This window comes from Ovis aries, chromosome 2, assembly GCF_016772045.2.
Source record: "Ovis aries strain OAR_USU_Benz2616 breed Rambouillet chromosome 2, ARS-UI_Ramb_v3.0, whole genome shotgun sequence".
Lineage (NCBI taxonomy): Eukaryota > Metazoa > Chordata > Mammalia > Artiodactyla > Bovidae > Ovis > Ovis aries.
Genome location: NC_056055.1, coordinates 29633988 through 29660899, shown reverse-complemented (window position 1 = coordinate 29660899; position 26912 = coordinate 29633988). Strand labels below are relative to the sequence as shown.

Genomic DNA, 26912 nt, shown 5'->3' with positions numbered 1-26912 from the left:
TGGAAAGGGGCAAAGGGGAAAGAACAGATGTTCAAACTGAGAGGCCAATAAATAAATAAATAAAGCCACGTGTGAATTTCAGATACCCTGCGACGCAAAGGGGCAGGAAACAGGGACCAAACTTTGCTGTGTTAGGCTGGGGGAAAAAAGCTGTCTTCAGTTTTAAACAAATTTGCTATTTGGTAACAAAAGATTAGACCCAATCTCTAGTTGGATAACTACCCCATGTTAATTTAATTTGTATGATACAGAAATTAGAGTCACAGCTATGTGACTGAAATTCTTTAAAAAGCACAATAACCACACAGAAAACCAAATCACAAACAAAAATGAGGCAAAACCAACCAACCAAAAAAAAAAACCACAAAAAACCAAACCCCTGAACTAATAATTAACAACAATCTCATAGGAGGCACAATTAATTACAAGTGAACACAACACAGCATGTGTCTGCATTATAGATTTTCATTTGTTCCTCTAGTAAAGCTCATGGCAAGAGAATTATTTTCCAATAATGAAGCATATCTACTTACACTGTTAAGGGGGTTCTAAGGGATTATTCAAGGATAACTATATCTGTATCTTTACCTGCTCCCATAGGATGCACTTCCATGGATGAAGTTATAAAATCTACCGAATCAATTTTGGCAGAGACAGTAACAGACTTGCCATTACGTTGGGTATCACTCGAAGATCATCATGCTACATCACTGCCTGTCTTCATGGTAGTCAGGATCAGAGAAGTTCTCTGACAAAATCACTAGTTTCATAATTTCTAATACTTTAATTCTCCCCAAATATTGACTGTTTGTGAAACAGAAATTAATGACTGGATGTACGATATAACTTTCTTCTAAGAATCATCAGTACTCTTTTCACTCACTTTCCCTCTTACAAGTATTTTCATTTGGCTAAGTACCAACATTTGAGCAAAATAACATGTCCACATTGACACATGGTAGAAACATTTCAGATTTTTAACCCAAGCTTCTGCTCAGATTTTTACTTCTAAAAGGGGACTTTTAACTTATAAAACAACACAAAGACTTTGGAAGGAAAAGAAATCTCCAGTTGACCTTTTCTGGGGCCAAAGGAACTACAAAGAAGAGCAAAGAAGAGATCGTAACAGCCAAGAGGGTCGGAAAAAGCAGAGGGAATAAGGAGGAAGGATGGAAAATCTACTAATCTAAGATTAGTCATCTACTGTGACTAATCTTAAATTCTCCAGGGCCTTTACACATAATTAAGAGCTTAGAATTTCAGCATTTTGCTTTTTCCTTTAAAAGTGTGACTTAAAAGCTTATTAATTGTGTGCATGGGGAGAGGACAGTTTGGGACTATTCTATTGTTTTGGGGATTACAAATACAATTAAAGGGAATCAGCAGTGAAAGCTGAGGGCTGGGGTTCATCACTGGTCAGGGAATTAAGATCCCACAAGCCATGAACCATGGCTGAAAAAAAAAAAAAAAAAAAAAGATTTTTTAACATATGCCAAGGGGCCAGTGCCTTTTACACCTTTTGGGATAAGGTGGGGTGTAACTAAGGAAATGGATAGCATAGAGGCTGGAATTTTCTCCATGGGTTGTTGCTAGTTACTATCATTCAGCCATCCATCAAGTTCCATCTCAGGGAACTGCACATACCAAGATAAATATCACAGCATCTCGTGTCATCTTCTGGTTTCCAACAATATTTCTAATTTTAGTCTACATTCATTGCTTTCTTTTATGTTACCACAAACCTTTGATCTATAGAAGAGACTTTCGTAGTTTCATTTTTTTAGAAAGGAGCATCAAATGATTTGTACTCTTATAAAACATATTCACAAGGTAGCAGACAGAGTTACTAAAGGAAATTTCCGTTAAGCATTAGCAAACTCAAGAACCTTTGACTAAGCAGAATTCCCATTCCCTGACTTGCAACTTGACTTCTGATGCTGCAGATTTTTTAAAACAGAACAAAAAACCTGGACATAACTAAAAGCAGTCCCACAAAATCATTCATTTTATAGGGCTTGTGATTCCAAGTGCGGCCCCTGGACCAGCAGCATCTTTGACACCTAGGAGCTTGCCAAAAAAGAAATGCAGAATCAGATGGCATCCCAGACCCAGTGACCATTATCTGCATTTTAACAAACTGCCCAGGAGACTCAAACGCACACTGAGGTTTGAACAGCACTGCCCTAGGGCACTAGCTATTTCCTCCTGTATAAAACTGGCTTCAGAATGATTATTTGGAGGGACTATACTATTTTTAAATGAAGACTTGAAATTAAAAACAAAATGGCATTTGGAATTTAAAAAAATTATTTAAAATGCACCATTCTTACAGCATTCTAGTTGACTGCATGCACAACAGCAAAGAGAATGCTTAATTACTGCCTATAATCAATACTGATGCCTTTCACTCACATGGCACTTTATTATGGAAAACTCATTCCTTCCCTTTGGGTCTTTTAAGAATCTCCCAAGGCAGTGGCCCATGATGATACATCCTTTAAGCGGAACTGAACTTTGGAATTTAAGATTATGAGAAGAAACTAGTGAAGGACCACTTTTACTTAAAGAGGTCTGTTCTTCAGACTTAGGGACACAGTGAAAGGAGGAGAGAGTGGGAAAAACCGAGAAGAGTACATTGAAACATATACATTACCCTGTGTAAACCAGATGGCTAATGGAAATTTGCTGTATAACACAGGGAGCTCAACCTGGTGCTCTGTGATGACCTAGAAGGGTAGGATAGAGGGGGCAGCTGGTGGGAGAAGAGGGAAGGGATATATGTATACTTACGGCTGATTCATGTTATATGGCAGAAACCAACACAACACTGTAAAGCAATTATCCTCCAATTCGAAATAAATTTTCTTCCCCTCTAGCTCAGACAAGAATCTGCCTGCAATGCAGGAGACCTGGTTCAATCCCTGGGTCAGGAAGATCCTCTGGAGAAGGGAATGGCAATCCACTCCAGAATTCTTGTCTGGAGAATCCTATGGACAGGGGAGCCTGGCGGGCTACAGTCCGTGGGGTCACAAAGAGTCGGACACGACTGAGCAACTAACACTACTCCTACTCCTGTGTCATAGTTTCTTACCATTTTACAAGATGCTTGTTGAATAATAAGATAACCTGTCTCCATCACCAGAAAGGCAGGGCGGGGGGTGCTGCAGAATTTGGTACCCACCCCACAATGAAAGGTACTAGAAGGAAGGAATCCAATGGCACAGGTGGGAGCATCTGCTAAAGAATACCTTGGGAAAAAAGTACAATGGCCAAGTTTTTCACTTTACCATCTTTCTAACAATCCTGGATGTTCCTAGAGATTGAATCTCAACTAACATTTACATGAAGAACTGTAAGAGGACACACATGGACAACCTAATAACTACAAAACTTTCGATCTCCACTTTAAGTCTCCTTCTGTGACTTGAAATGAATTCCTCCAACAAAAAGTTCATATAAAAATATAGTTTAATCAATTCATTGTTGACTTAAAATAACATGACATTAAGCTACCATGTCACCACTAATTAAATTCCACCATATCAAAACAAATCATGTGCAATATGGTAGTAAATTTAAATAAGTCTGCAATTTTAACAACTACAGACAAATCTATAGTTATTCTATAGTTTACATCTGCTGTCACTCTCTTGAGGATGTAAAATGGTTATGAGAAATGAATACTGCATACCATATTAGTAAACAAAGAAATCAGCTATTGCAGCCACCAGCCAAAGGTGAGCTGGTATGCTCTGAAGGAACTCAGAAAGGAGAAGAATACCTGCCATCTAGCAGCCGTCAGACTGCAGCCACTCCCCACGGCGAGCCTTGAGGAGACTGGGATATGAAAACACTGAATATTGGACCCAAACAGCTGAGGTGCTGATCAAAGGAATGATTTCAGTGAGCCCAGACTCCTGCATCTTCCCACATATCTTCCCATAAATTCCTTCGCTTGAGATACCTAGCTTTCTTTTATTAATGGTGATCTTTCGACATTTAGACTATCTCCCCTTTCCTGCAAACTCCTATATATCATGGTGCCTCCCTCCACACCCCCATCACCTCCTCAGAGCAGTTCTCTCAGGGTTACTTGAAATGCTGCCTCCTAGGTTTCTAAAGTCCTAAAAATTTTTAGTCGACACTTCCTATCCACAGAGAAATAGTTTTCTGTATTTTGCTTTTCTATCTATACAAGCTAGAGAGGCTACAACAGAAGCCAGAGATAAATAAAAGATACCTAAGTTTCTTAGGCAACACCCTTAGATTGTAAATGAAGTAGATACTCATTTCAAGGTGGCATAACGGTCATGCAACCATGGAGAAAATGTACAGAAAAAAATGCTCATGAACGAAGGACCTTATACACAAATTAAATAACAACAACCACACGAAGGAAATCAGACTCACGTGAGAGGAATAGCATTTGTTTTTGACTGTCTTCTGCTTTTCAGGGCCCGAAGTCTATCACCTTGTGTCACTCCATTGATTTCGTCGTCATCACTGTACTGTGTAAGTAGAGAAACACTGAGCTAATGACTTAAGCTGTACTTATTGACGCAGTGAAGCACAGCAGCTATATCTATGCATACAGATCACACACAGACACATACAAATATATTCCTACTTTAACTTTCTGATGAACTCTAAAATATCTTGCTGCTGTCAAAATAAAGCTATAGGACACATTTCAGGACACCTTCACAAAGAACCCAATAGCACTCTTATTATAAAACATTTTGACAGTGAAGAGGCATAATGGGTTTTCAATATTGAAAACACTTCCTTTAAATTTTGCAATCTACTTACCACTACAAAACATATCTAGTATTGCTATCCCCTAAACTCTTGGTTCTTTAAGCTTCCCCATTTGCGAACAAGTGGTCTCCTAAATCAGCTATCATGAAATGGGAAAAAATAGGGAAAAGGGGTATCACTAGGTTGATATAAAGAGTTTGCTTTACATACCTCTTTTTACCCCAGTGCCTTGTGAGTAAACAAAACATAAACTTTAGTTTTATGGACACATAACTAACTATTTTGACTAAAAAGTTCCTAGACAGGGCAATAAGTATAAAAAATATGTGACGATAATCCCTCAGAATGTGCTTTATTTATCTACAGTTTTCTCCACGCCCTAAAAACTTCTCAACAGCACTTAAAGCAATGACAACAGCATGACGGGGGTGGTTCGATTACCAGTTCAGGTTCTTGCTTGTCTTGGTTCTCGACCCCATTGATTGAAATGTCATCCACAGCCAAAAGGAGTTTTGAGACAGCTGCTCTGTGTTTTCCATTCTCCTGACCCCTCAACTTTTGACGAAAATAGTCACCTTCTATCCAGAGGCTTGCCTGTTTCCTACAGCATGTAAGTAACAATATCAAAATACAGCCTTCCAGAAAGAAACATAACAACTTTCTCCTACTGCTGTTACCAGGGACTAAGAAAAATTCTAATTCCCATCACCTTCCAGACCCATGAATTCTGGAGGAATTACTGATAGCGCAGTTCATAAAGAATTTGTCTGCAATGCAGGAGACCCCAGTTCGATTCCTGGGTTGGGAAGATCCACTGGAAATGGGACAGGCTACCCACTCTAGAATTCATGGGCTTCCCTGTGGCTCAGCTGGTAAAGAATCCGCCTGCAATGCGGAAGAGCTGAATTTGATCCCTGGGTTGGGAAGATCCCTGGAAAACGGAAAGGCTACCCACTCCAGTATTCTGGCCTGGAGAATTCCATGGACTGTATAGTCCATGTGGTCACAAAGAGTTGGACACAGCTGAGTGACTTTCACTTTCACTTCCATCCACTTACATCATCAAAAATTGTTGCTGTGGTCCAATCACTGAGCCAGGCCTGCAGATTCTGACCCAAGCAATGGTCTCGGTTGCTGTCATCCTGTAATGCTTCATGATGTAGCAGGCTATCAAAGTGCCTGTTCGTCCAAGGCCAGCTTAGAAAAGAAACAAACCAATGAGACCTGGTCTCATCTGCTCCAAAATTTTGATGGGCAGGTAGAATTTTTTTAAAAGCTTCCCAGGATTCTGCTCCCCTCAACAATGCTTCTTATGTTTTGATGTACAGTACAACCAACTAGAGAGCTTTAATTGGTATGTGATGCAGCCTAGAAACACAGATACCTAAAATCTCCCACGTGATTCTATGTTTAACCAAGACTGAAATCCACTTTCTAAGAGATAATTCTCAGTAACAGTGTTTTATACTCTGGGTTTTCAGTTAATAATACCATCATCTTTCTAAAAATATAAGCTTAAAATCTTGTACTTTCTCCCTCACCCAACATTTTTTTCTACTCTACTTTTATACATATTTGCACATGGACTTTCCCCCCACTCTACTCCTATTGTCCTTTACTCTCATCTAGACGAGTATCATTACCTCCTGTGATGATTAAATCTAAGTGTCAATCTGGCAGGTGTAGTTGGATGAGATTGGTAGACTCTGAGTAAGCTGAGTGCCCTCCATACTGTGAGTAGGCCTCATCCAATCAATTGAAAGTCTGAAAAGAACAAAATATCCACCTCCCAAAGCAGAGACATTGCCAACAAAGGTCCATCTAGTCAAGGCTATGGTTTTTCCAGTAGTCATGTATGGATGTGAGAGTTGGACTATAAAAAAGGCTGAGTGCCAAAGAATTGATGCTTTTGAACTGTAGTGTTGGAGAAGACTCTTGAGAGTCCCTTGGCCTGCAAGGAGATCAAACCAGTCAATCTTAAAGGAAATCAACCCTTAGTATTCATTGGAAGGACTGATGCTGAAGCTGAAGTGCAATACTTTGGCCACTTGATGTGAAGGGCCGATTCATTAGCAAAGACCCTGATGCTGGGAAAGATTGAAGGCAGGAGAAGAAGGGGACAACACTGATTCAATGGACATGAGTTGGAGCAAGCTCCGGGAGATGGTGAAGGACAGGGAGGCCTGGCGTTGCTGTAGTCCATGGGGCTGCAAAGAGTTGAACATGACTGAGCAACCGAACAACAAAGTTAGAGGGAATTTTCTACCAGACAGGCTTTGGACTTCAACTGCACCACTGGCTCTCCTGAGTCTCCAGTCTGCCAGTCCACAGTGCAGCTTTTATACTCACCAGCCTATATATTCCCATAAGCCAGTTCCTTACAATAAATCTCCTTCTCTATATGTACATATCCTACTAGTTCTATTTCTCTGGGAAACTCAAACTAACACAGATTTTGGTACTGGAAAGTGGCATACTACTCAAACACTATGCAAAAATGTGGAAGTGACTTTGGCACTGGGACTATAAAGACCAGGAGAGGTTTAAGGCACATAACAGAAAAAACCTAGACTGCCTTGAAGAGACTATTGGTAGGAGGAATATGGACATTAATGGAGATTTCAGTGCAGACTCACGTGGAAACTGAAAGGAAAGCAATTCTTATTAGAAAGTGGCAAACCCCCCCCTCCCCCAGAAACCACCTGGCTGAATTGTGTTCTAGTGCTTTGTGGGAGACAGAACTTCTGAGGGATGCCTTTGGACATTTAACACAGAAGATTTAAATTCATAAGCAAAGTGCTGAAGGTCCAGCCTGGTTTCTCCTGACTGACATGAGGAGAGAGAGGTGAATTGAAGAAGTAATAGTTAAGCAAAAAGGAATGACAAACTAAACATTTAGAAAATTCTAGGCCTAGTCAATCTGAAAAAAGAGAGAAAGTATATTCTGGATACCAAGCGTAAGATTAAAAAATAAATTCCGTAACGATATTATTACCCATGGATTTAATCATGGGTAATTGAAAGCCATCTCAGCAGAAGCCAAAAACAATGACAGGATTACAGTAGAGGACACACTGACAGTTTGGACTAAAGAGGAGGATGAAAAAGGGCTAAATAGGGTGAAACAAAGGAAGGCTTTTTTTTTTAGGTTTCAGGGATTCCATAGGACTGGACAACGGATCTGGTTACAAATAAGGCCCATCCTTCAAGAGAAGGTTAGTATGACTCTAAGGGTGATGCAGAGGTCAGCCTGGCTGCCAATACAACCACAGGCCCAGAGGTCAAGGCTGTCTACTCCTAGGTTTTATAGGGCAGGGCCTCCTGTATAGTTTCAGTAGGCTAGGCTGCCCCTGCCCATAGCCACAGGGGCAGGGCTGCCACCTTGAGCCCAAGGGAGCTAAAGAGCCTAAAGATCCAATGGCATTTGCTTTGCTAGTCAAGGCTATGGTTTTTCCAGTGGTCATGTATGGATGTGAGAGTTGGACTGTGAAGAAAGTTGAGTGCCGAAGAATCAATGCTTTTGAACTGTGGTGTTGGAGAAGACTCTTGAGAGTCCCTTGGACTGCAAGGAGATCCAACCAGTCCATTCTGAAGGAGATCAGCCCTGGGATTTCTTTGGAGGGAATGATGCTAAAGCTGAAACTCCAGTACTTTGGCCACCTCATGCAAAGAATTGACTCACTGGGAAAGATTCTAATGCTGGGAGGGATTGGGGGCAGGAGGAGAAGGGGATGACAAAGGATGAGATGGTTGGATGGCATCACTGACTCGATGGACATGAGTCTGAGTGAACTCCAGGAGTTGGTGATGGACAAGGAGGCCTGGCGTGCTGCGATTCATGGGGTCGCAACAGTTGGACACGACTGAGCGACTGAACTGACTGAACTAATTGAACTTGCCTGGGACCTGTCACTACTTTCTGATTTCTCTCATTTGGAATAGGAATATCTATCCTATGCCCATTACATTATTTTACTTTATAAGTACATAACTTGTCTGGTTTTAGAGGTTCACAGAGAGGAATTTGCCTCAGAATAAATCATACCTGAAGTGTCAACTATGATTCAGGAGATATTTAGATGAGACTTTACATGTGGAATTGATACTGTAATGGGTTAAGACTTTGGGGACTGTTGGGAAAGAGTGAATGCATTTTACCTCAAATGAATACTGGGTGCCCAGAGAACAGAAAGTTATGGACTAAACTGTGCCTGCCCAAATCCAGATGTTGAAATCCTTAACTCCCAATAAGACTGTTTCTGGAAAAAGGGCCTTTGCAGAGGAAATTAAAGTTAAATAAGGTCATGGAGTGAGAGGGGCACCTAATCCAAGAAGACTTGTGTCCTGTTTTATAAGAGAGGAAGAGATACCAGGACTGACTATATAAAGAGGACAAAGAAAAGGCAGCTGGCTATAAGCCAGGAAGAAGGGCCTCACCAGAAATCAGCACTTTCATCTTCAACTTCTAGCCTCTAAACTGTGAGAAAGTGACTCTCATGCTCTACTGACTGACCTAGTTAGGCAACTCTCAAATTATAAGAAAATAACTTTTTTGTTGTTGAGTATTCTGTATAGTACTTAGAGCATACACTGCCCAATGAATCTTACTTTTCCCTTGATAATCCAACCTTCATTCACACCATCATCACTTTTCTTCACCAAAGATCTTATCATATCAAATCCTCTTCAGATATTTAACTGGTCAGCAGTGAACTTCAGAGTTTCCCAACCTCAGCACTACTGACATTTGGAGTGACAGAATTCTTTATTGTGGTGGCTATCCTGTGCATTTCACCTGAAAATCACCTCAACTGTTTATTATAATTGGAAAAAAATGAAATAACCAAAGTTGGATTTAGTTTTATTTTTTAGATTCTGGCAAAATATGCCTAATATAAACTTTATCATGTGAACAGATTTTTGTTTATGAATCATTTTCCTGATTTCAATTACTTCTCTATGATTAGCTCACTGAGGTTTCTTTTGGGGTAGGTGATATGAAAATTTACTACTATCATGATTTCACCATCAAAACTTATGATCTTGGTCTTTCCTTTTAGCCTTTTGTATAACACCAAAAGAGAGACATTGGCTACCTTGACAACCTTAAAGCAGATTCCAGGAATATCACCAACAGCATGACCTTTGCAACCAAATCCAGAACTTCATCATTTTCTTGGAAACATTCAAACGACAAAGGCTGTGAGTATTTTGTCTCTCTTGATTTGCTGAACCTGATACACTTCCTGATGGCAGAATTTGGCTGGCTGGCTTCAAACCCTACTTCTGTCACAATTCCCTTTGCATGAGAAGTGCCTCCAAAAGGACTGGTCCTAATAGGCTTTCTTGGACTGTCTATCATGCCACTTGTGATGGCTATGGAGCTTCCCAGCAGTATGAAGACTGCAATACTTGTCCATCCCGCTGGCGCCACAGAGCTAAGCAAAAGAGCTCATGGAGCATTTTTAAGACAGTCATTTTAAATTTTTTAATTCAAAGATCTATGTCTCTTTGGGGTCAGTTTCTGTTGAACATTGTAACCGTTTTAAAATGCAGAGACAGCATCATTAACAAATTAACATTGCTGTGCAATCACTACTACTATGTCCCAAGTATACTTGAGACAAATTATATCCTATTGGTTGGTGGGCAAAGAGTTCTGTATAAGTCTGTTAGATATAGATGGTTTGTTGAAAGAAACAAATATAGATGGTTTGTTGAATGAAATGGCAACCCACTCCAGTGTTCTTGCCTGGAGAATCCCTGGGATGGTGGAGCCTGGTGGGCTGCCATCTATGGCGGTTGCAGAGAGTCAGACATGACTGAAGTGACTTAGCAGCAGCAGCAGCAGCAGCTATTAATTCTTCAAATAATCTCCCTGCTTCTCTTTTGTCCCTTTGGGATTCCCAGAATCCATACACTGGCTTACTTCATGATGTCTCAGAGTTCCCTTGGGCTTGGGTCCCATTTCAGTCTTTTTTTGTTGTTGTTCCTCAGACCTAGGGGCTTCCTTGGTGGCTCAGATGGTAAAGCATCCGCCTGCAATGCAGGAGACCCGGGTTCGATCCCTGGGTTGCGAATATTCCCTGGAGAAGGAAATGGCAACCCACTCCAGTATTCTTGCCTGGAGAATCCCATGGACAGAGGACCCTGATAGGCTACAGTCCATGGGGTCACAAAGAGTCGGACACGACTGAGAGACTTCACTTTCACTTTCCTCAGACCTGATCATTTCAATTATTCTGTCTTTAAGTTTGCTGAATCTTCCTTCTGCCTGCCTATGTCTGCTTGTGAATCTCATCAGTAAATTTTTCATTTCAGTTCCAGAATTTCCTTTTTCCTTTTAATGCTTAGTCTCTCCTGTTGATATTTTAATTTGATTCATGCATTGTTTTCTTGACTTTGTGCACATTTTCTTTTACCTCTTTGAGCACCTTTAAGACAGCTGTTTTAGGAGTTCTCTGGCAGTCTGCTGGTTAAGACTCCATGCTTCCACTGCAGGGGGCATAGGTTCAATCCCTGATCTGGGATACTCCCATGCCATGTGGCAACAACAAAAAAATACAGTTGTTTTAACACCTTTGTCTAATAAGTTCACCCTCTGGTCTTTCTTTGGGACAGTTTCCGTTGATTCATTTTTTTTCCTTTGAATGAGCTATCCTTTCATGTTTCTTGGCAGTCCTTGAGATTTTTTGGTGAAAACTGAAAATGTGAATCTGATAATGTGGGAACTCCAGTAATTAGATTTCTTATATGCTCCAGGGTTTGCTGTTTAGTTTTTCTTTTCCCCAATGTTGGATTTTTCTTAACAAAAATATATTCCTTGTCTTCTTAGTTGAATAACCAAAAAAGAAAAGTTTAATAAATCCTGGTATATCCACATACTCATTCAATAAATACTTATTAAGTACCAGGCACTGTTCTAGTTACTGAAAATCTAGCAACTTGTTAGAAAACAAAGTCCAAAAGATAAGTTCTTGGAGTTTGCTCTGCTCACTGACATATGCCAGAACCTACCAAAGTAGGCACCGAATAGAAATTTAATGAATAAATGCATGTGATAAGCCTTTGTAGGGTTACCTATGAATACAACTTAATTATTATACTTTCCATATGAAATTGGCAATTTAAAAGCATTCTTTGGGACTTCCCTGGTCGTCCAGTAGTTAAGAATCCACTTTCCAATGCACGGTATGCGGGTTTGATCCCTGGTTGAAGAACTAAGATCCCACATGTCACAGGGTAACTAAGTCCACAAGCCACAACTACTGGGCCTGTGAGCTCCATAGCCTGCACAACACAACTAGAGAACCCACACACAACTAGAGAACCCACACGCCACAACTAGAGAGAAGCCTGCACACTGCAACAAAGACCTAGAGCAGCCAAAATAAATAAATAAAGGCGTTCTTTATATGTACAGCTTTTTTATGCCAATACCTCAATAAAGTAGTTCTAAGAAAAAAAGCAAACCACAAAAGGAAAAACAAGCACTCTTTAAAACAAAGGCATCTTCATGTGTCCTTGTATATAATCTAAATGAGTATGGTGTGTTTCTATACACACATATTCATGTCCACCACTCTTTAACCAACACTAGAAACATACCTTTACAGTGTACTGCAATGGCACCCTCTGCATTTTCACAAATATCCAGAAATTCTTTAACGATGGCATCAGTAGGGGTGCTGCCATCCGCAAAGAAAAGATCATAGTGATCGAAACCAGCATTTGTAAAGCGTTTGGCATCATACATCCTTTTATTCAGACGAATAACTGTAGTAACGTTGTGATTCTTAAAATATGGAATATAAGCCTCAGGAGAATGCTGATGGTAACCTACATGAAGAAATTCACCAGATGTTGTAAAATGCAGAAAGAAAACAATGGATAACAGTATCACTTGTGACTGCATGGAAACAGTATCTGGACTGGGGATTGAATACCAATTTGATTATAACTATGAAAAAAATAAAAAATTAAAATCCAGGCAGAACGATGAGATAAAATGTTCAAGAGTACACTTAATTAAGAGAGCAGAGCTTTGGCCTCTTTTAAAAGAAAATACCGGATGGATACTTTTAATAACAAAACTATACTAGTCTCATATTTTTGCATACCACTTTCAAGTCTGGTTCTTGAATGAGGTCCACAGAAGGCAAGAAATCGGTCTGGTATTATCCAATTTAAATCTCCATTTTCTGCTTTCTGCAAAGGGAAGATCAGAATTCATTTTTATATTTAATCTCCTCTCCATGTCCCTTTCAATAGTGAGCATCTTAAGGACTTCAAATCCATTTCCTTTAGCACAAAAGCTGTTTACAAATGACCATGAGACAGGAAACTAAAATTTATCCTGTTATGAATACTCCCAGGGAATAGTCAGGCCTCGATATCTGTGGGTTTTGCATCTGTGGATTTGGAAGGCTGACTATGAGACTTGAACCTCTGTGGATTCTGATAGCAGCAGCAGGTCCTGGGACCAATCCCCCCTGGATACCAAGAGACAACTATAGTTAGTTAAACTTCTGGTCCTAATAACTTTCACTTAACAGCATTTTTTTCTCCTACAATAATCAGCCTCTGGAAAATACAGCTGACTGCTGCTGTTATCCAGACTATGCCTAAATACTTTATTTCATCCAAGTTGCTGCTAATTAGTAAGAAAACCAAGTTTTCTATCATGAGGGATATGGAAACTTCCCTGTTTTCCTGAATTACTAATTGGCTTCCGATGTGAGCAATCATGACTTCTTAAATAAAGAAGAAAAAAAAATCAATTTAAGGTCCTTGTTTCTCAATATTTACTTTTTATTTCTACAGAGGCACCTTTCCATCATTTTGCTGCCTACTTAATTCGAGAAATCAATGAAAATTTTTTACTAAAATTCCCCAGAAAACTTAAAATCACAAGAATACGGAGATCACATCTACACTCAAATTTAAAACACTTTACTTCCTGTTATTAAGTCTTTTGGATTGAATTACACAATTATTCTAAGACAAAGTTCAAATTTAATAACAATAGAGATGGCTACAAACAGACTTAAGCAGAAAGTAGGAGACAGGTGATAGTGCGGAAGGAGAGAATATAAACACATCAGCTTTACAACTGGAGTATGTTTTCGTCTTCCTAAGAATAGGCAAGAAAAAAAATCAAGAGTAGTTTTAAGATCTATAGGTCAGGCAAGTAACCCTAAACTAATTTACCTGACTTAGTTATAAGTCAGGGGAACTGATGAGCCCATTTCATTTCAGGCTAAAAGATGTAAGTAAAAATGAGGACAAGCATTGCCAGATGTTCTGACTTTGAAGTAAAATCAGAGTCTTAAAATGAGAAATGTGTGATTAGATTTCACTGAATCACAGGTATCATATACTATAAGATGCATCCTGAATTCAGAAAAGTTAAAACAGGAAAAAAATGGGCATCATGGAATCAATGAAAACCACCAATCCAAAATTTCTAAATATAGAGACTAAGGGCTTCCCTCATGGCTCAGCTGGTAAAGAATCAGCCTGCAATGCAGGAGACCTGGGTTCGATCCCTGGGTTGGGAAGATCCCCTGAAGAAGGGAATGGCTACCCCACTCCAGTGGCCTGGAGAACTCCATGGACTCACAGAGTCAGACATGACTGAGCGACTTTCACTTTCATAGAAACTAAACAAAGCTACCATTATGGTCTGTAGCTACTTAACAGTTCCCCGTTGTCTCAATGTAATTTCTAAGTAAATGACATTTGTTGGTGACCATACTACTCCACAGCAATGCTGCAATTTCTGCACTGGTGAGAAGGAAGCTAATTAGCACTTATAATTACTCCTTAGTAAAAAACAAGTAACACTGAGGAAACACTAACCGGTGTTTTCATTAGTTTTGCTTATCTAAAAAGAGAAAGAATATTTTATTTTAAATGTTTAATTCTGATAAAGTGAAAGCCACTCAATTTTCATAAGGGGAAGTACAAAAAATGGTGTTAATAATTCGACTATATTCAGTAATTAAGATGGAAAATGTACATTGTACTTTATAAACATATAGCTATTACAGAGAAGCAAAGGCAGAGTTGGCCTAATGAATCACACAATATGCTTTTACATCTCTGGTACATCACAATAATGATCAGCAGTACCTATTAACCCAATTCATGAAGAAAATAGTTCAATTATACCTAGGGGTTTAAAATAATAGCTACTTTAGAAACTGTGAAAGAAATCTGAGGATTTAAGGTGCTGCTGAATAGAGTGTTGTCTGTGAAATCACTCCATTATTAGTGAGATTGTCTGCTCAAGATAACTACAGCAGGATAGAAAAAAAAAAAAAAACCAACCAAGATTCCACAAGTATTCTTGGCTGAAAAAGACATTTATCATAACATCTTACTCATTATCTACTTGGAGGGTAGAATGGGAGAATCAAATTACTCTTTCTTAAAAAAAAATACACTACCTTAAAAAAGCATAAAGGACATCTGTGGTTTTGCCTGTCTCTCTTCTCTCTGTGTACCACCCTTCTTTTTGGTCTGTATGATTTGATAGGGCTGACCCAATTTCAGCTCCTGGGATGACCAAAGTATTCTGCACCCACTCATCTGCTACCCTCACCAAAATCACAGCTTGGTTCAGGGGCAGAGACATGATGTAAGCCAAGCCAATGAGAGGAACTGGTGAGTCTTCCACTGGAGCTATGAACAACATTCTTTTCCAGTAAGCCAAGTAAATCAAAAGGGTAAATCAAGCTGTTGGCAGCCATCTTTATCCAACGGACATTATAGTTAGCTAACTTTTGGTCCTAATAACTTTCATTTAATAGCTTTTTGTGTGTAAGTGTCGAGGGGGAGGTGGGCTACAATAGTCAGCCTTTGGAAAATGGAGCTGGCTGCTGCTGCTATTCAAACTATACCTAAGTAATTCAGTTATTTCACCCAGGAAAAGTCTTATATAGTTGCTTCTTATAAATAAGAACTGGGGAGAACTGGCCTTGGAACAAAACTGGTTTCAACTCAATTTCTGGTAAGTGTTTGAATACCTGAATCTGGTATGCATGAAGTTACCCTTGCTCCTGGACATTTTTATGTAAACCAATAAATTTCCCCATTTTATTTAAGCCATTTGTGTTTACTTTTTGTAATCTGCATCCAAAAATGTCTTTACTTCATATAAACAAAAGGTTCTGACAAAAATACATGTTTTACAGAGGTAATTAGATGTATACTGGCTATTCATTTCATCAGAGCCTATGCTAAGGATTTCATAAACATTCTCTCATTTAATTCACTCTATAAAAGTCATCAATACTTACAAAAAATTTTTAACTAAAAATTAAAGAAAAATGCCTAGGAGCACACTCACTCACTCCAAAAGGATGTAACAAGTGCAAAAAATCAATAAGAACTAGGACTGCAGAAACAGGAGTAAGAGAAAGATGACTTTAACTCTATATACATCTAAATTGTTCAATTTAAAAAAAAAAGAATATGACTTCTGGAAGTAAAACATATATAAAAAAGAGTTAAAAACAATATCCTTGAAAACTTACTTCATAGTATTCATATTCATCCAGGTTAAATGAGTTGAAATTAAAGAAGCCATACTGCATTGCCTAAAATCCAAAGGAAAGCTTTTAAGAATAAAGATGCAAATAAGGAAACAATTTTCAATGCAAATTCTTAATAGTGAGTATCAGAAGGCACCCTTGAAAAGCATTGTAATTAGATTATGTTCCATGGAATAGCTTTCAAAGGAGGTGGACTACGTCTTTTAAATGCTTCTATCATCAGAAACATCAGTTACAACAAATATATATTTTAATGAGATTTTCTTTTTCATTTTCCTTCATTAATCATCCTATCCATGCAAGGTCTAAATTATCAAGCCTTCAAAGTAATCAAGGCGATGGCATCCCACTCCAGTACTCTTGCCTGGAAAATCCCATGGACAGAGGAGCCTGGTAGGCTGCAGTCCATGGGGTCGCTAAGAGTCAGACACAACTGAGCGACTTCCCTCTCACTTTTCACTTCCATGCACTGGAGAAGGAAATGGCAGCCCACTCCAGTATTCTTGCCTGGAGAGTCCTAGGGACGGGGGAGCCTGGTGGGCTGCAGTCTATGGGCTCACACAGAGTCGGACACGACTGAAGTGACTTAGCAACAACAGCAACACTAGTTCATTAGATGAACACCATTCAGGCTTCAAATATAATGCGTAACCCAATGGTTGCTAAACAAATAATAACAATGGGAAGAAACCATGGGTTAGTTTATATCAAACAAACCTCATACTTTATACATATCTTCACTTTCCAATTCTTCTGAACAGTCTTGAATTAAAAGATTAGTATTTCCTATACTAAAGACAGCCCTGAGACAAACACTAAAATGCAATTTTTTTGAGAGAAAAACATTTTTTTCAATAAGGAAAAAATACATGAATTTTCCTTTCTGTAGCCTCACTCTGAGTTACAGTAAGAAGAGTACGCTAAGCAAAGAAAGCAAAGTAACTATTTTCTGAGACAAGGACAATCTGGTGGCTTCTGACCATCTTTCTCCCTGCTTACTAAGACAGACTGTATGTAAGCAAAAATTCTTGCTCAAGAAGTTATTCTTGGTTGAAAAGGGGTGATTTTGCAAAACCAGTCTGCAAAATATAAACTATTGAAATATAAATGAGAAATAAGGCTACAATACCAAACAACAACAAAAATATAGTTGTTTAAATCCTAATTCCAAGACCAAATCTAAGATGAATTTTCTTTTGAATATGAAACAATATCTATCATATTTGGACTAGAGTTGTTCCTAATACAATAAAAAGTTATCAGTCTGCAGGGGGTTTCTAGTCTTTGAATCTCATAAGGAGATCTTATTAGAGTAGTATTTTTAAAAAGTAGCACTAAAATCAAGATATAATTATATTTATAAATATTTCAAACAATAATATTCAAAGTCAGTCACAAATAAAAATCTTTAAATGGAAAAATCAGAAGCTGTTGTCTCAAAAAAAATTAAAATGCAATATGAAAAAAAGCAATCTTTGATCTATAGTTATAGCTGATTAAACTTTGTATATAACATCTGATTAAAAAAAAACCACGAAGTCAATGTTATAGTAGATCATCGCCAAAGCCTTCATAAGTGTTTCTTCTTTGTTTTTTCAAATATATAAGGTTGTGGGACTGGAGAGAAGGGAGTCCTAATATCCTAGGATCAAGGACAAAAGTATGCCTCCCTGCATTAGCAATTTCCTAGGGTCCAAATGGCAAGGACTGTAACTGGGAGGGGTCATTTATACCTACTGTCCGTCCATCTCCTGATGGCATCCTCTGTCCATTAAGTGCCTAAATTGAGGCCTCATGGAACTATCTCAGAGTGTGCGGCAACCTCCATCAGCTCCTTATACCACAGAGTTGCTGGACTCAAATCCCCAAAATTAAGGTCCATCCTCACTGCCTTATTACAGGACAAAAGGTATACTAATTAACCTCTGAATCTGTATACTAACTCGGTCTCTCAGCTTAACCCATAAAATTTCTGTCAAAATTCTCAGAAAGCCACCATGTTTTATCATACAAGACAGTAAACTTGGGTTCCTTCTCCCTCTGAAAATACAAGTCACACAAAACTTTAAATGTTGTTGAAAGCCTATTTGATCCAAGGGCTACTGATTAACAATTCTAGTTTCCTGCACTGTCCTGATATTCAAAAACGACACTGGAGGGAGTGAGTGTTATAACCAGGGTCTGCTGTATCACCTGATTCCAGGAGACCCTGTTCATTTAGAATGTGATAGGAAGCTATCCCCTGAAGTCAAAGACAGCAAGCAGCCCTTGTCATAAAACACAGGAGTCATTTTTAAATAGCTTTGAGAAAGCAGTAATGACCTACTTAGTTTTTTATATAAAAGCTAGTAACAAACTAATGGGCTATTCAAATACTTCTGTTGAACTAGAAATTGAATTCTTGAAGATACAAAAACAAAGTGTTTAACAGTGTGTTACAGAAATATCTGTTGTAAACAGAACTGGTAGCAATCAGATGCATAAAATACATAAATCAAAGAGAATTCAGAAACCAGTAATTTACTTTTTGTTTTTCTTTGACATCACAATGCATTCAAAACCAATTCTGAATTTAGAACCTAATTACAAAACTGTTTCTTAATGTCCCCTCTGTTCAAGTGGCTTTTCACCCAACTCACACAGAGAAGCACTCAGATAAAGAATAATCTGTTTTCTAGTTGAGTGTCATTCTAATGTTGGCAGGGAAATGGGACACCTCTGACATCATATACATCTTAGAAGGTCTTTGGAGAAGGCCTGTCTTCCTTGCACTGTACTTAAGTTCTCCAGCACAACACTAGGCTCATCCTATGAGTCACTTACCTTCTTTACTGCATAAAAACAGTCAAGAAGTGTAATGAAGAAATTGCAACTTCCATAGGCAGCGTCTCTGAAATTCCAAAAGTATTGAAGCACATAGCTCAGTTAACTTAATTTTCTGCTGTATATCTCAAGACAAAGTTGACTGAAAATCAAACACATATTCAGTCTCAAAAGAAAAAAAAAAAGAATTCTTGCCTTTTGGTTTTTAAATAAAGGATAAGTCACTGTTATACATTTCATTGTACCTTCTACCTATTCCAGTAGATACTGTCTTATAGATGTGGATTAATAATGACCACATTCTAAATTTCAAATGATCTCTCTAGACTGTTCTTGGCTTTAATAGTTCAGCTTCAAAAGTTCCTTTTTGAGTTCAACTTCTCAATAGTATGTACTCCTCCTCTCAAAAAGAAAAGACATTTGAATTTGTTCTTCAAATACCATGTCAAATTGTTAGCAGGAAAGACTGCTTTTTGATTCTGTACATACATGTTGTGTATGTGTGTGTATCTATACCCATGTAGCAAAAAAATTTGGAGATCAAGATAGTATTTGAAATAACAGGTGCAAGCTACAGAGTATTTTGCTTCTCTCATTATGCTTTTATGACTTTTAACAATTTAACTGGATAATTATTTTCTGGTTCCAAGGACAAGAGTACCAATAAAACCACAGAAACTAATCAGTCAACTACTGTTACTAGAGTCACTCTACACTTGGGAAAAGTGCTTAAACAGTTAGGTAGATAGCCCCACTCAATACTATATCAATACCTATCAGTAATCTTACTACAAGATCAGTGACACAAGTCTCAGTATCAGTTAAGACTTTGTCCAGAAAAATAAGGTACTCCTCTATTCCCATCTGCTTCTCCCTTTTGTCTCCCTTGAGTCATTTCATTACAAAGTGAAAATTTTAAGAATTAAATAAGATAAAAATTAATTATGATCATTCTAGGCATGTCAAACAATTATGCTTAATCAGAATGGTACTTATTTGGTCCTTATGTGGAACCAGGTTGCTACTGGAGCTATAATTAATTGCCTGCCTTGGTTGGGTTTTCACACAGTAATTTACTTACCTGAAAAATCAAACTGTACATTTAAAATGTATAGACTTAGAGGATAAAGCGTCTGCCTGCAAAGCAGGAGACCTGGGTTCGATCCCTGGGTTGGGAAGATCCCGTGGAGAAGGAAATGGCAACCCACTCCGGTATTCTTGCCTGGAGAATTCTATGGACAGAGAAGCCTGGCGGGCTACAGTCCACAGGGTTGCAAAGAGTCGGACACGACTGAGCGACTTCACACACACACATACTAACATTAAAGAAAAGGGTATCCTTTTTAGCTAAGACAGCTTTAGACATTACTGTCTGAATTCATTAGAATTATTGCAGTATACATTAGCCTTCTTGAGGACTGGACACAAGGCCTCACAATATGCTATTTGTGTTCTATAAGCTTCTGATTTTAAAAGATGATCTTCCAGAAGCTAGAAAAGGTTTCAGTGTGACCAAGAAAATTATCTTTACCAATAGCTTACTGGTAATAAGCAGGAAGGAGAAAAACAGAATGACCTGCAGCTTTAGTTCTCAGAGCGTGCTCCCTGGGCAAGCAGCAGCAACATCAACCTCACTTGTTAGAAATCTAATTCTCAATCTGTGAGTCAGAGTTCTAGGGGTGAGGCTGGGTCCTCCAGGAGTTTAAGAACCACTGATTTACATGATCACACATAACGTTCTGTACAAAAAAATGTTTTATGGAATAAGGAATGTTTTTAAGATAGAGAAGCTAAGGTAGGAAAGTGAAGTTTAGTCTAAATCAAAATCAAAATTATCAGTAGAAAACCAATGAACTCTCAAATCACATCCCAATGTTTTTCGTCATTTTTTCTCAGTTAGCTATGATTGCTAACTTACTGATAATTCTTTTCCAATCAAGTTAAAGGCATGTCGATTCAGTTTTTGTGACAATTTGAGCATTTATTCAACGCATAATTGTGAATAACCTCCTGTGGGCCAAGTCCTGCTGTAATCAAGCTTTGATCTGACCTTGGATAAAGTTCTGCCATATTATGGGAATAGACAAGGCTCTTTCTTTATTCACTCATGTTTATTTCATTAACACTTCCAACTTTAAACACACCCACGTCTCCTTCCTCCCACCCAAGCAAGTAGACTTCTTCAAAATGGCATAATAGCAGCTATCAATCTGGATATAAGCCTTTGTGGGGTGAAAGCTTGTCATAGATAATTTAACAAACTTGGAAAAGCAGATGAGAATCAATAAAGGAATACTGCTTAGAAACAGCAAAACAATGTCAAATACTAGTTTAAAAAAATAACAATATTCATAGAAGATTATACTCCTAATACCCCCAAACTGCAAATAATCGAAGTATCTGTCAAAAGGAAAATGGACAGATAAAATGTGGTCTATTCATAGAATGGAAGGCTACAAAAGCAGTAAAAATAGGACAAACCACTAACACCTGCCACAACAAGGATAAACCTCACAGACAATGTACATCTTAAAAACTAGATCCCAGTTCTCCAAAAATGTATACTCTATGATTTCCTTTACACAAAGTTCAAAAATAAGAAACACTTTTAGAAAGGGGATAAAAGGGAATCTTTATGGGGACTGACAATGTTCTGTATCTTGAAAGGATGGTACTTACATACACAAATGTAGAAGTTTACTGTGCTGTACATATAAGAGTCATGGAATTTTTAACTGTGTCTAAGTTATACGTGGATTTAAAAAGGAGGAAACATGAATGTTTAACAAATGTTAGCTAGGGCTCAGGCACCAAGTGTTTCATATGCAGGATGTTAACTTAACCCTCATACTTCACTAGGATGATATTACTGTCATTCCCATTTATAGACTAAGAAACCAAGCCTTGTATTTGTAAAGAACCACAGAGATATTAGTTGCAGAACTTAGAGTCAAACTCTCATCTGTCTGAGGTCAATGGCCAAGCTATTAGCAGCTCTGCAATATTACCTCTCAAGAAAATAAAGAACAGAAACAAAAAAAAAAAGTCAATTAAGAAGCAAGGAGTATTATAGGTAATACCAAAGAAGAGATGCACATACTCTTCATAACTATGATCAAAGGTTTTAAAAAAAATGTTGAACTATATTTTATAGTTTTTTTTTATTTAGACAAGCAGAGAAATGTCTGATATCTAATATAATTCATTAAGAGAGATATATATATATAATTTTTAAAATCTGTCAAAGGCTGATGCTTTTGTGAAATACAGTAGTACATACCAATGTTGGTATTACATACCAATGATTATGCAATAATTTTATTTTTGTAAATAAAACTGAATTATTAGAAAAATGAAAGGAAAAAAACACATAAACACAAGTCTAAATTCTCCTATTGTTAGATTCCACAGACACAGACATACTCTGTTAAATCATAAACAAGTCTGTAAAATCCTACTCTCTATCCCTGTACTCATCACAAGCTGGTAACAAAAAGTTCACAGTCCACATCTGGAGAAACAATGCTTTAGATAAATCCAATATGATATCTATGAATGAAGAGATTAAAATTTCACAAATCTGAACTGATTTTGGTGAAGTCCTGTTTTTTAGAGAATTACTGATCTTTGTTCCTGGAACCAGAAGCAACTAACTACATTTCTTAATGCCAAACTTTAATAATTTTAAATACAGGTACGGCAGTAAACAGCATTTATTCTATTTTGACCCCTGTGTTTAAATTAATGTAAAACTTCCCTTACATTAATAATGTTTCATGGATCCTTACTTAAATTATATGAAATGTGTAAGCTTATTCCTGTTTTAGGATCTCGTCATAAACTTTAAGAATGGCACAATAAAGGATTGTTATTATATATAAAGAAAAATTCTGTACAACAAAATTATCACTGTATCAATGTATCTATGGTTCAGGAACCATAATCACTTCTTCTGAAGGAGGTACATGGTTGCTGTTATAAAGTTGAGAAAAATATGAGCACTCTTCAGTTTAGAAAATAACTTTCATCTCTTCCTACTCATCTCAAAGAATACTCAAGATGACGTACAAGCTAAGAAGAAAGGCAGTGATACTGGGTCCAAAGCGATTCTTCTATTGGCTAAATCACTAACATACATATAGCCTTTAGAGCAATACACAACTGAACTCTGAAGACTATCCTAACAAAAATCTCTAATTCATGGAATAAATCCATGGATAGTCCTACAGAGTTATTTAAGGAGACAGATTCTGCCTAAGGTTCGGGACACTCACTCCCAAACTTGTCCACAATTAAGTCAGGTTCATAATCTTACCCTTTAAAGGCGAAATTAGGCATTTGAGGTATATGCAGCAATCCTGAAAATATTAACTAATTTGCAGGTGGAAGAATGATGCAAAATTTGAAATTCTCAATACAGTACACAAAGAATAAAATTATTTCACACATTTATTATACATTAAGCACAAGTATTTAATTATAGAGCTAAGTCAAGCATTTTGATAAACAAGTAGAAAAACTTTTGGAACTTCCTTTGATTTAAAGGGAAAAACACTGTTTTTTTTTTTTTTTTTTCTCTTTTTTCCTCAAAATATCTTCAACACAACCATCTGGTAACTTTGAGATAAGGATGAGGATATGTCATTAACTTAGATAAAAACGTTACTTATCTCTTACCTTTATGACACAGGTGTTTTGGTTTTTTTAAGTAGCGGTACTATATTAGCAACCTCACCCTATATCTGCTTGCTGTGTCCCAAGAAAAAGGGGGTTCACTTCTGCCCCAGAAGTAACTTCTAATTATTGGGAAAACTTATTTCTTAATTCCTCAAGGCCAACACGTCTCAGTACTGGAAAATGGTAGTTTTGAAGACTGTACCTCCAAGATTCTCATCTGATTACAAAGCACAAATTTTCAACAGTGGGAGTGGTTCTGATTTCTCATGTAGAAGCGATTTACCACCACCACCACAGACATCTGACAATGTCTGGAGACATTTTTGGTTTTCATAATTAACTTCCTGGGGTGAAGGCATTGCTGACATCTAGTGGTTTAACAGTGATGCTGTTAAACATCCTACAGTACATACAACAATCCCCCCGACCCCAACAGAACATCAGTAGCGTCACTGTTACTCAGCCTAGACCTATGCTGTTATTTGCATCCACCCCAAAATGATTATCAGGTTTTCTTTCTTCAGAAACAACCATACCACAGTATTTCTGGCAAGGGCCTGATTAAATGAATCTACCATAATGTTCTTATATTTACCTGAAAGGAATATAGGCTGCATCTCCAAACATTAATATTCTATATGCGTCTTCTGGAGTTTTCCCCAAATATATAACCTACATTTGAAGAGAGAAGAAAAAGGCAATTTACTTCTAAATAAAGATATAGTACTGTCACTGAGAACTAAGTTTTGTACAATTTTTAGCCTATCAGCTGAGCCTGGTTCTCTAGCTTTCCCAAGGATCCTACGAGTCACTCAGTATCCTCTCAGTGAATTTCTCTTTTGTTCAGATCTGCTGGCATAGCTGGTTTCTGTTGCTTGCAATAAGAGCCCTAACCAACAACTTTTTACAACCTTTTGTGGTGAGAAGTATAGCATTAAAAAATTTTTTTTAATTTTTTGGCTATGCTGGGTCTTCACTGCTGAGCTCGGGCTTTTTTCTAGTTCTGAAGACTGGGAGCTACTCTCTAGTTGCATTGTGTGGGCTTCTTGTTGCGGTGACCTCTCTTGTTGTGGGGCATGGGCTCCAGGGTACGTGGGCTTCACTATTTGCAGCATGTGGACTCAGTATTTGTGGCTCCCAGGCCCGAGCGCACAGACTCAATAGTTGTGGCACACAGGTTTACTGGCTCCGTGGCATTTGGGATCTTCCTGGATCACGGGTTGAACCCATGTCTCCTGCATGGGCAAGTGGATTCTTCACCACTGAGCCATCAGGGAAGCCCAGAAGTAGCATTTTAAGAACAGATTTTATAAATCAAAATGTTAGACTAAGCACACGCTTTTACCTCACCTCCCTTCTAAAATACTCAAACGATATTAAAGAAGTATGTGGGTGGTGGCAGTAGAGGATGGATTGGGACTGGGACTGCGAGGCGGATGAGAGGAACAAAGATGCTGATTAACTCCATCCATTTAGATTTAACAACTTACGATATTGTACAGGTTTCCTACGAAACTTCATTTGTTTACTATTGTCGTCATTTGCTTCTTTTATCTTCAGAGCTACCTCATGCTTCCGTTTTCAACTGGTAGAATACTTCAAGTAGATTTTTTAGCATTTGAGGGCCACAGTCGATGGACCTCTTTGCATTTCTAAAGTATCTGGTTTTCTGCCCTGACGTTTATGGACCATATATATGATTTCAGGTCTGCAGTCCTTTTCTCTCAGTTTATAGCTGTTGCTCCATGCCTTTCCTCATTTCCAGTACTACAGAAGTATTTTACTAGCCTTATTCTCTCCTCCTCTTCCTCACCTGCTCCACTGGTATCCCTTTAAATAAGACACACCACAGCCCCAGGTAAACTTGCCTAGGACTTCTGACCCTCATTCTATCCAAAGGCACGTCTTTTTCCAACTCAGAATCTTCCAGCAGGGCATTTTCCACCCATATACAGAGACAAGGGGTGAGAGAGGCCACAAGCATCAGATGTGGCAAACATTTTATCACCCAAGTTCAATTCAATTCTAAAGCCTACTCTGGGGTAAAATACACTTTGAATTTGGACTAGTAAAAATAAATCACAAAAGGATCTAACTACAAATTTTTAAAATCTCCATTACTTAGATTTATATAAATGAGCTGTTTCTTCTACCAAATTGTGAACGTTCTGAAGTGAGAATCCAAGTCTTACGTTACACTGTAACTCCACATGCATAAATCATGTAAGGACTCTGATTTGATGCTTAATTTGCTGAACTTAAATTCACTTATAATAGTTAGGAAACTTTAAAATAATTGATAAAACACATTGGTATAAACATAAAAACATCACTGGATTAAGAATAATTATAAAAATAAAAAATCCAGCAAGAATCTCTGAAACTTAGAGAAGGATGTATCTTAAAACTAGTCAGGTTCCAGATGGCATTTTATCAATTTTGTTTTAAGACTCATAAATGGAAATGTCTATCCTGTTTCTAAAAATGATTTTACCCCATTTACTCTAAAAATAATACAGAACTATGATCAACTACACAGAATCTTCTAACACGTATTTATCTATAGCAGCATGTAAACCCACAAAGAACAATCAATCCCAAAAACAAAGGAATGCTTTCTTATCAAGTTTCAGACAAATCTTCAAGAACAGCAATACTGACTCATAGAAGGTTGTAAACTACCATGAATTAATTAATCAAAATCATCTATAATCACATTCAACATTTTATATTTATCTAATATATTACTTTAAGAAAAAAAGTCTTTTAAATCTTTTTTGGGGGGTCAGTGAGGGTAAGAATAAGATTTGATTCACTTATGTATTTGCATATATATACATTTCTAATACAACCTTCTCTCAAATTATACAAAATTCTCCTTAAGCACTGGTTAAAGATAATTCCTCCAACTCAAAACAGTAGTTCCTTGGTTTCTTTGGTTACTAAAATTGCAATGGTATTATTTCCTTCTAACTTTCAAAACAAAAACAGCCTCTAATACATTAAATAATTGTGAATGCAAATTCAGTTCAAGGAACCCAAAAACAATGTAACATTTTTTCCTATGGGAATAAAAAACGTAAACTGCTAGTGATG

The 26912-nt window shown here is 37.7% G+C and overlaps 1 protein-coding gene across 23 annotated transcripts in view; it reads right to left on the bottom strand.

The window, feature by feature from the left end:
• CDC14B (cell division cycle 14B) overlaps positions 1 to 26912 on the bottom strand; it is a 132132-nt gene that overhangs the window by 21544 nt on the left and 83676 nt on the right. For 21 of the 23 annotated variants that reach the window (XM_027964219.3, XM_042243033.2, XM_042243031.2 and 18 more), the window contains 8 exons: positions 24412 to 24488; positions 19140 to 19206; positions 16299 to 16361; positions 12879 to 12966; positions 12367 to 12597; positions 5817 to 5955; positions 5200 to 5359; positions 4411 to 4508 (listed from right to left, as the gene is read on the bottom strand). In XM_027964219.3, the coding sequence (XP_027820020.1) occupies positions 4411 to 4508; positions 5200 to 5359; positions 5817 to 5955; positions 12367 to 12597; positions 12879 to 12966; positions 16299 to 16361; positions 19140 to 19206; positions 24412 to 24488 (923 nt within the window). Of the gene's footprint in view, positions 1 to 5; positions 2753 to 4410; positions 4509 to 5199; positions 5360 to 5816; positions 5956 to 12366; positions 12598 to 12878; positions 12967 to 16298; positions 16362 to 19139; positions 19207 to 24411; positions 24489 to 26912 lie in introns of those variants that run through there. The other 2 variants (XM_060409055.1, XM_060409063.1) reach the window with 1 other exon arrangement.